We start from the raw sequence: 10,943 nt of genomic DNA on the forward strand, positions 1-10,943 counted from the left end.
AGAGCAACTAAGATAATATTCTCCTTACATTTCAAGACACCAGGGGATGTGTATGGTAATGGTATATTTTCTACTATAAATATCACAGAGAGCAACTAGAGAGCAAAACCAAAATGAGATGACAAGATACCCCCATGAGCTCTAAAATAACAACAAGCAGTTGGGGACAACCCACTAACAGCTACACACTCTGCGTGGCATAAGGGTCTTGCACGGAGGAAGAAGGAAGTAACAGGGCAGCATCTGATGGATCTGAGAACAGGGACCCCAGAATAGCTAAAATGTTTTCACTGGAAAACACAATGGGAAAATTGGAGACAGTAGCTGAATCTGGGAAGGTTTTCTGCTCTCCAATGCTGAGTGGGTGGGTGCAGGAGGCTTGAGGTAAGATGTCCCGAGGAGATGGAGCAGGCTAGCACTGAAGAACTTTCCAAACTGACCCACCAGGGCTCCCAGGTCAGGGCCACAAGGTGGGGAAAAACTGGTGAATGTCAAAATTAGCAGGACAGGAAGAACAGGGATGAGGAAAAGAGAAGGTCTAGAGCAAGGTAGGGGAGAGGGAGAGAGAAACACTATACAAAACCGCAGATATGGATCTTTGTGAAGTTAGAAAAATGTCCTAAACTCTGCCTTACTTTAAAAATTCAGAGAAAATAATTTCTACATAAATAAGAAAAAGGATCAAATCTCATAAAAATTGTTATAAAAGTAAAGAGAATAAGCAACAGAATTTATCCCTACAATGAAAACATGCCAGAAATATTTGCTAACAAAACAGATGAAAATTGCAACTGATTTCAAAATGAGGTAAAAGACTTTAATAAATGATAAAATACAAGAACCAACAACATAAGTCAGAATTAAAATAACCTAGAAATGAGTGCCAGAACTCAGGAAAAACTTAGAAATTAAAAACATTATTTCAGAAATGAAGACTAAACTAGAAACATAAGGAATAAATAAAATAGATAATGCTTTAAGAGAAAGGAGAAAACTTTTAAAAAGTAAAAAGACATGAAAATGAGATAAAAAGGATTTGAGAGAATGTGACAAAAATTTTGAGGACAGGAAAAGAAGATTGAACATATAAATAACAGGAGTCCCTGAAGAAGAAAGCCAAAGCAAAGGGATAAAACAAGTAATTAAAAACACTAGTACAAGAAAGCTTTTCCAAAATTAAAACTGAGTTGAAACTAGACTTTGAGAATACTGACCCAGAATAACCAACATTGCTTTGGAATGAGTTTTTGTTCCTTCGTAATACATATGTTGAAGTCCTAAATTCCCAGTGTGATGGTATTTGCAGTTGGACTTTGGGGAGACAATTAGATCATGAGGGTGGAGCCCTAATGAACAGAGTTAGTGCCCTTATAAGAAGATACAGGAGAGAGATGATTTCTCTCTCCACCATGTGAGGATACAGCAATAAGGGGGCCATCTGCAAACCAGGAAAGGGGCCCTAAACAAGAACCTAACCTGGCATCATGTCCCAGCCTCTAGAACTGTGAGAAATAAATGTTTAGGCCACCTAATCTATGGTAGTTTGTTATAGCAGCCTAAGCTGACTAAAACAAACACCAAAACACAATCTAGTAAAATTACTGGACAATAATGAAAAGGAAAAATTCCTATGGGCATCTAGGAGAAAAAAATAAAGAACACATGACACAACACTTCATGCCAGAAGAAAATGAAGATATGTATTTAAAATATTTAAGAAAAGAAAGTGTGAGCCAAGGATTTTATATTCAGCAAAAACGACTTAAGTATAAGGGCGCATTGTGTTATCAACAAGAATCAAAAACAGGGAATATTATTCTCATGAGCACTTTCCAAGGGATCTGCTAGAAAATAAGCTTCAGATGACCAAAATGACTTAAGAGACACTGATATAAGGACTCATGGGGATCGATAAATTTATATTTACCTGCAAACCAAGAATAAACTAAGTCTAAGAGGGGGAGAGTATATAATTCAATGTCTGCATGTCCTGACACCATAGATACAGAATATCCATTTTCGAAATAGGAAGAAATAGAAGAGTATATGCAAACAAACAAACAAACAAACAAACAAACAAATCCTAATGTTTCCAGGAATCATAGTATAGCAGTATTGGTATTTTTATTCTTTGACTTTTATACAATATGGGATAAAACTAATGAGTAATTATGGGACACTATAATTAAATCATTCCCTATATGCTTAAGAACCAGAATTACCATTATGGAGGAAATGGTACAAAAATGTGACAGAAAAGAAGTTTAGTAAAATATACTCTCATATTAAGTATCGATATAAATATGGAAATATCAACATAAACACATAGTCTTTTATCATGATATATAAAAATATATATGCACATAAATATATATAAACATATGCATATACACAAATAAAAATATATACACATGTGTATACATGCATACACACGTGCACACATACACACATATACACAACATATAATCTGTCCACTGAAAAAGTCCAGAAATAATAACTAAGCAAGTAGTAGCAATGACCATTCCTAGCAAAAGACTGTGGTCTTGAATCAGTTTCCCCCTAAAAGACTTCTTGGAGAAATGACTAATTCTAGCTCTGGGGCAGAAAATGTATGAGATGATCCTGGAACATTTTGTAATACTAAGTAGCAATCAAAGATGACTAGTGTCATGTCAAAGGGTCTCAGGAACCAAAATGCTCATGTCCATAGGCTCCTGCTCTCCAAAGAGCCAAATGAGCCTTAATAATGATATTAATTGCAATGGATTGAGATCCATTAAATGTCTTCGAATCACTAAATTCATCCTCTAAGGATGATAGCGAATTGATTTATACTAAAAACTGGTAAAGACAGGAATTATGTTCCCTGCCTTTTCTATATGAACTATAACACTGGGTAAGTAACAGTAGATATAAGTATCCTTTTACAGAAACATTCTAATTCACAAATGAAAAAGAAATAAGAGTAGAAAACATCATTTTCCTACTCTGGATAAATAGTTACAGGCATTTAAGCATCAATGGCTGCCAAAATAATAGAGAGACCAGTGACATTTTGTGCCTCCCATACTTTTGCCAAACACTAACTTTCGTCTTGTCAAAGGAATAAACCTGAATCTGAAATAGTCTCTGATACCGCTAATTTGTAGCAAATATGGAGGGCAAAGGAATATGTTCAGTACATCAAGAGTACATAATTAGCAAAACGCAAATTGAGGAAAACTCTATAGATGGTACAGGTTCTTTAGCAGATAAATTATAAGAAAATAAAAGGGATAAAAAAGGAATACTACAGATTAAAAGAGACTATATAAAAATATTTTTAAAAATGAGACTAAAGTGTAATATCTAGGGATACACGTTTGTGTGATAAAATCATAAAAATGCAAAAAAGTGATTACTATACAAGTTTGAATTCGTATTTATGGGGATTGAGGGGCTGTGATTCAGATGGGGCACATAAAGGAGGCCCTGGGAGAGATAACAAAGTTCTCTATCTTGAGCTAGCTGGTATTCCCTTTATCTTGGCCCCCACCCACTTCATTTGTGCTTCAATGTAACTTCCTGATTGAGAGAGTTATTTTATAAGCTAATTCAAAAATCTCTTATGGAACTATTTGCACATAACAAATGAGTAAAGTTTTTAGAAAGTATATGTCGTTACCTAAAAATTTATCCATTGATTCATACATCTGCTCTTGATGGACAATACTCTCATTTGAAAATTTCACTGGTTTTCTTGGTACGACAGTGCTATTTTTCTTATGGTTAGGAAATTTTGAAGATAAACCGATTCTCTCTTTTACAGTTTTTGGTCTATGTCTCTGTTTAGAGAAACTGATACGGCTAACAGAAAAATCATCATCTGAGGATGAAAATTCATTAATAGTCTGAGAGTTACAATCTTCATCTGTTGGATATAGTTGGTTTGCTTTCTTCATTGTTTTTTCTCTCTTAAACCTCAAAGAACTAGTAGCTCTTTGTTTTCTTACTCTTGACTTGGAGGATATTTCAATGTCATCAGACTCATCACTAATATCACTACTGCCTTTTCTTTTCATAATAGATTTCAAGGTCATGTTCTCAGGATTTAATTGTTTTGAAATTAGTCCATTTCCTCTGACATCGGTCTTTCTATCATCACCATTATTTCTTATTTTTACAGGGTTTTCTGTTTCAGAATCTATAGATCCATCCATGGGTGGCTTAAACCTTACACTATTCTCAGGGAATTTCTGAGTTGTATATTGTGTGGGAAAGATGACATCACTATCTTCCGATTCTGTGACATTCTGTAAAATGCAATGGTGGTCAGCTGTATTTTTAAAATTTTTCTCATCATCAGACTCAGAAGAAACATTCTCTTCTAAACTCTTCTCACTTTTATCAAAAATACATTTTTCATTTGGATTTAGAATGCTAGATAATGTTTGATGTTTTGAAGTACCAAGAGAGTCTTGACTTTTCTGACAACCAGCATCCTTGTTTTCTGTTGAAAGGCAGGTGGGCTGTTCATCAGAACTTTTATCTTCAGATGTAATATTTTCATCACTATCTTCAACTGATTTACATTTTGTCTCAAGCAATTTCGAGAAACCACACTGGAGTAAGGTGAGCTGTCCAAGAGAACTTGAAGCTTTACTTGAGTCAGATGCTCTGTTTTTAGCAGTCTTTATTCTTGAATTTTCCTCTGCTTCATCATCACTAAAATCACTGCAGAGATCACATACTTCTTTTGCCAGAGGTTCTGCAGGTTGTTCTGGACCTCTGTGTTCTTGACAGTCAGGCTCTCTAGGCTACATAGGAAGCAATGACAGAAATATTTGAAAATGTCAAGATCTATCACACTGGAAAGTAATTAAATTTGGACAGATAATTTGTACAAGTATATCACTTGGTATTTTGTAAAAGTATATTTAATAAACAAATATGAAGAATTTAATATTATAGTCTGGTATACGCTTTTCTCTTTTCAAGTTGAATAACTTTCCAAAGTAAGTAAGAATTTAAACTAGAATACCATGTGACCAAATTATTTATAAGAAAAACAGAGCCGAGTGGTCAGCTCCTAAGAGGCTGGGACCAATTCTGGCCTCGAGAGTGAAAAGTATACAACTATTGCTTACTATAGTCTAGCAGATGCATCTAATCATGCTTTAAGAACAAAACAAATTTGTAGGAGTTAGCAAAGTAAAAAATTCACAACTGGAACGTGGTTCTAACTGATTAGAAACAAAAAGAGCAAAAAGGATCTTGACAACTAGAAATAAAGAAAATATTGATATTTTGAAGTAAAATTTGCTACAAGTTTAAATCCAATATTTAAGTTTTTCACATTAGTCAAAGCTAAATATATCCTTCAGTTTCCTTATATTGAGGCTTTATTAGTAAAAGATTTTGGAAAAGTATTATTTAGCAATACTTTTGCCAACATTTGATATTCATGTATTTCTATAAATTTAGAAAAATATTCACCCCATATTCTAAATCAATAGGCTATTATAAATTTATATAACTTCCTAAAACCAAACAAGGAAAAACAATAACAAAAAAAAGTCTTCTACATATATTCTTTACTTTTAAAAAGGCCCTTTGATGGCAATATAGATTTTGCAGTATGTGAAATGACAAACTACCAAAAAGATTACAAGATTAAGGACTCAAATAAAATAGCTACTTGAATAAGAAAGTAATTTTGATGTTTGGATTTAATATTCTTAAATACATTTGGATTGCTATTTTGCAGCTTAATTTATTGTTGAGTAAAAAATTATTTAGATTGGATTGATCACCTATACAGTGTATTTAATTTTGGATTTACAGTTTGGTATAGTTAAAATTCTAGTCTAAATATAAAGATATGAGTGCTCCTGAATTTGTTCTTATGATACGAAATGTTAAATTAGCCTAAATTATTAATTTTAGGGACAGTCCTCTGATATTGTGTCCTTGACTTTTTTAAAAAAGACTTTTTCTTTACACATTGGAAAATAAAGGAAAAAGGAAAGTAAACTTAAAATTGTCACAGTACATGTTTTCTAGGAGTTCTGGGTTACAGATTCAAAAATTGCTTACTGTTTCTAGTTTGTGTCCTGGAGGTTCCTTTTTCAACCATGTTGTGGCTGTCATGATCCCTGCTTCCACTTGGCCTTCTCTCTATAAAGAAAATACATAACTGTAAAATATGGAGTAAAAACAACCAGATAAACAACAGCAGTGGAATGCTAAGACTTGAGAGTTAAGAAAGGAACACTGAGTGCAGCTTGCTTAAGCTCTCTTATTTTCAATTTGCCACATAAGGAACTCATATATACTTTATATAACATTTTAAAATATGCTTAATTCTTAATTCTTAGGTAGTAGCCTGCCACAGTGGAAGTGTGCTGGGCCCATAAAATACTCTTATTTCTTATCTTAAAGCTTATTTTTTCAGATAGAAAACTAATAATACTTCTCAGCCAACTCCATTAAAAGCTCTAGTAGGTGAAGGAGGGTGAAAAAACATATATAGACACACAGTAATGAGTCTATAATAACTACATCTATATAATAATTATAGTAAGGACATATTACCTATATTTCAAACACCACAAATAATGTTGAGTATTGGGAACTTGAAATTCTAGCCTACATTGCTAGTGTATTTATTGTTCATATTTATTAAAATGTTCATTGATTCTTTAAGTGTAGTAGACATCAAAATGAAAAGGTCCACCCTAAAATAAAACCAAAAGAAAAGGTCTTAATTATATAACAAGTTTGCTACATATTTTGGGACTGTATCTATGCTTTTAGAGATTTTGCTATATCATTTAACATACATATATATATGTACATATATATACATATATATGGTCCCATCCATGCAATTGGTATGGCTGTATATCAATACCTGGTATCCAGGGCAACAAGTAAGAATTTCTCCTACAGAACTCTAGAGACTGGTAAACAGTTCCTGAATTGTCAAGAGACCTTTTCTTCCAATGCTAGAAGCCATTACTGCAAGGGGGTGGAGAGTCTCCTTCCTAGCACTGCCATTTATCTTTTTAACAGAAGCTTAACTGGCTACAACAGATCCAACTGGCAGCACCAGAAATCCCTCGTTACCAGAACCCCTTTGTGATAGGTCAATGGCAACTCTAGTCCTCTGCTGCACAGCCCAACATCTTGGAGTCATCCTTAACTCCCCCCTTTTTCTCATACCCTTGATCTTATCCATCACCACTATCACCCTGGCCCAAATCACCATGATCACACAGACGAATCATGGCATTATCTTCCTACTTCGATTCTTGCTTCTACTCTTTTACTTTTACTTCTACAGTCTAATTCTAAATATTTAATCCAGATAATATAGATCAGACTATGCCATTCTTCTGTTCAGAACCCCCAAATTGCTTTTTGTCTCACTTGAAGTCAAAGTCAAAGTTCCTGCATGACCTGGCTTTCTGATATCTCTCTGGCCCCATCTCTTACTCTTTTGCTTATCCCCCTCCAGCCACTCTGAAATTATGCTGGGCATGCTCCTCCTTCAGGGCCTTACTATTTGTTCCTATGTTTAAACCGCATCTTCCTTCCTAGTCTCTTCAAAAGGATCAACTGCAATCTTACGGTGAGAGCTTCCTTAGCTGCTCCATTTACAACTGAAATGCTGTTTCCTTGACAGTCTCCTATTTCCCTTCTCACTCTCATTTTTTAAAAATTGAGATACAATTTACATATAACACTGTACATGTTTAAGGTGTACAACATGTTGATTTGATACATTTATGTACTGCAAAATGATTACTACCTGTGGCTTTAGCTAACACCTCTATCATGTCAAGCAATTATAATTTCTTTTTTGTGTTGAGAACATTTAAAATCTAGTCCCTTGGCAATGTGGAAGAATATAATCCAGTACTATTGACTATAATCACTATGCTGTGCATCAGACTTCCAGAACTTATTCATCTTCTACCTGCTCTATAATAAACTACACGCTTCACTTATTTTTTTATTATCTGTCTTCCTCAAATAAAATGTTAATATTTTATAGGCAAGATTTTTGTCTATTTTATTCATTTCTGTACGCCTAGTTCTATGAACGCTACCTGACATTTAGCATACACACAATAAACATTTGTGAAATGAACTCTCAATATCTAACTCTAAAAAGAAACCATGATATAGGTAAGCCAATGAAAAATAGAATTAAATTGCTTAGAAATCATCAGATTAAAAATGTTCTATAAATTCAAATTTCTACATCTTAAAACATTTTAAAAGAGATTTTCTACAGCCTTTAAAAATTAAAAATATATCACAAGAAGTAAAATACTTCTTTTACATTGTGATGTATACTTTATATATATACAATATATATATATACATTGTTTGGCAAAAAGCAGCATGAATCTAACTAAGCCCGAATAATTTTAAATTCTGGTTGATAACAAATGAGCAATTTTAATTCAATATTTAATAATCGAGTGCCAATGATGTGCTTAGCAAGAAGGTAAGCACATTTTACCACAAACAAAATAAGACATGGAGGGTGCTGTCATTAATAAAGAAACACTACTGGAGGGGACACAGATATACTGAGGATAACCAGAGAAGAAGAGAAATTTCCATTTAATAAGTTGTCATACTGAAATATCTTACCTAACTCTTGTTTAACAAAAGAATAGGTGGCTATTCTCATAAAACGGAAAACGAAATCAATTTGATATATGGAAGAAAACAGGATAAGTAATATAACACTAATATATTTTATAGATAATGATTTCAAATTAGAAACATGAATACAGGTTGGTGTGTTAGGTAGTACTATGAGATGAAGGTAAGATCTGAGGGGGTTCTGGAGGACAAACAAGGTTATCAATTAGAGAAGAGGAGTGGGAAAAACAATTCATAAAAAGGAACAGCATATTCAGAAACAAGAAGAGGGAAGTAAGGGGGACTTTAAATGGGCTACTCATTTCAGAATCAAAGTTACTAAAAAATAAAAGCTTAGTAGTAAACATCATACATTCTATAACAGTTGTAATATGCACAGGATACTAATAAGATAAACCTTCCTGTTAACCATCCATCAGTGATCACCTGCTAACATTAGATTAGATTCATACTGCTACCGAACTTGCTTAACATATGCTTTCTGATAATACATGTTCATTATGTAAATGTTCTCTCCCACCTTCCATCAAAATGGGTCTAAGTTCTTTAAGGACAGGGACAAATTGTCCTTTGAAGTGTTTTTATTGTACTTACTGAATAAACAAAGTATTTAAGGTTTTACTACAAAGTCCTGAAAGTTAAGGAAAGTATCCTTAACTCCAAGACTGAGTTTCCTCATGATGAGAGGGTTGAAAAAGATGATATTCCAGAATTCTATGATAGCCATATCAATATCAACTAGAAAATAGGTTAATTTCCCTAATAATCTGGCATATTAAAGAATTTAAAAGATTTTTTAAAGGATATAAATATCCTGTTTAAAGAATAAGAAACATCTGTATGCTGAGGATGAACACAACTGGGAGAGTTTGAAATATTGGTGTGGAATTTTTATTGGGAACAGAAAACAAAAATCTCCATGAGACATGAGAGTGCATCTCAGGGAGTATTTGGTAACTTTTAATCAAAACACATTTTATATTTTTGTTTATTTAAGAAAGTCTCTTTTTTTTAGTTCCTGACTTCAACAGCTGTTTTCAAAATAATAAACTTTTCTTTGCCAGTCTGAAAATGGCTTTGTAGGTCACACTATCTACTACATGTATCTGTATTATGTGTATACATTATTTATAACTTTGCATGGGAAAATCTTAGTTTAGAGGTACAACAATTCATTTCTTACTTCTGTAAAAGTAGAAATTCTAAATGTAAGGCATCTTTATGAAGAAAACCAAAAATTTATCTGAAAAGACACCAGCAATTATATTTCAAGTTTCCTGAGGGAGAAAACCATGTTTAAAATATTATTGAAAAGGTCAGAAAACAATTTCACACCTCCAGGATGTCCCTCGTAAGACAAGACCCTTGGGATCTTAGTTTGAAGAGATTATAGACCCCAAAAAGCTCTCCTCGATGCTCTTTTGATCCTTGAACTGCTTCAAAATACCGCTTGGCATTTTCACTTCCAACCACCACACAGTGAAGTTGCTAAAACAGAAAAAACACAAGATATTTTTGAAGTGTTTGCTCCAACAATATGTCAGAATTTCCTGGCATTCCCTGTATATACACAGCTTTAGCTGGAGCAGGCAGAATCTCCTTAGGGAGGAAATTTTATTTTAATTTCCCTAGCAGATGTTGCCATTGTGGTGAAATAATAATAATCTGGCCAATCTTATTGAAGAAGAGATCATATATTTCCTATTTTATCTGTTTCCTACCAACTCAGTCAAGATCACATCTCTAAGGACTATCCACCTCACATAAAAAATTAAATAACATGGGCATATATTTGGATACACCTTCCTCCTTTCTAGACTAATTACAATAGGAACTATAAAACTGTCAGAAATAATCACTATATTACCAAAGTTAAATTATAACCTGAAGTAATTATATAACCATGTTAGTGTCAAACTAACTGTGGCCATGTTTATACTGTCAACTAACAGCAAAAACCCAATCACTATTTAGAAACATTGTTTCTGTGAAACAATTTTGAATACAGAAAGAATACTGACATGGAACCCTTAAGGATATATGGCACATCAGTATCAACATTAATGTGCCTCTTTATTTACTGGCTGTTCTACTAAATGAAATGTAAATACAATCAGATTAACTCCAGGTACGCTTTACTTTCTTGGAAGAAATAAAGAATACAAAGAATGGAAAACAACTTTAGTCAGTTGTTGATTAGTAAGAATTAGTAAGAAATGATATGTTATGGTGATTATCATTAGAGTTGATTTGCACTGAAATAAATTACTATAGGCAATTAT

General features: G+C 33.3%; 1 protein-coding gene across 1 annotated transcript in view; it reads right to left on the minus strand.

The window, feature by feature from the left end:
* LOC105307833 (DNA excision repair protein ERCC-6-like 2) overlaps positions 1-10,943 on the minus strand; it is a 60,098-nt gene that overhangs the window by 32,621 nt on the left and 16,534 nt on the right. Inside the window, exons 3-5 of the mRNA XM_011383475.2 lie at positions 9,997-10,149; positions 6,076-6,156; positions 3,665-4,796 (exon numbers count right to left, since the gene is read on the minus strand). Of these exons, the coding sequence (XP_011381777.2) occupies positions 3,665-4,796; positions 6,076-6,156; positions 9,997-10,149 (1,366 nt within the window). The remainder of the gene's footprint in view (positions 1-3,664; positions 4,797-6,075; positions 6,157-9,996; positions 10,150-10,943) is intronic.

The sequence above is a fragment of the Pteropus vampyrus genome, unplaced genomic scaffold (genome assembly GCF_000151845.1).
Source record: "Pteropus vampyrus isolate Shadow unplaced genomic scaffold, Pvam_2.0 Scaffold520, whole genome shotgun sequence".
In the NCBI taxonomy this organism is placed as follows: domain Eukaryota; kingdom Metazoa; phylum Chordata; class Mammalia; order Chiroptera; family Pteropodidae; genus Pteropus; species Pteropus vampyrus.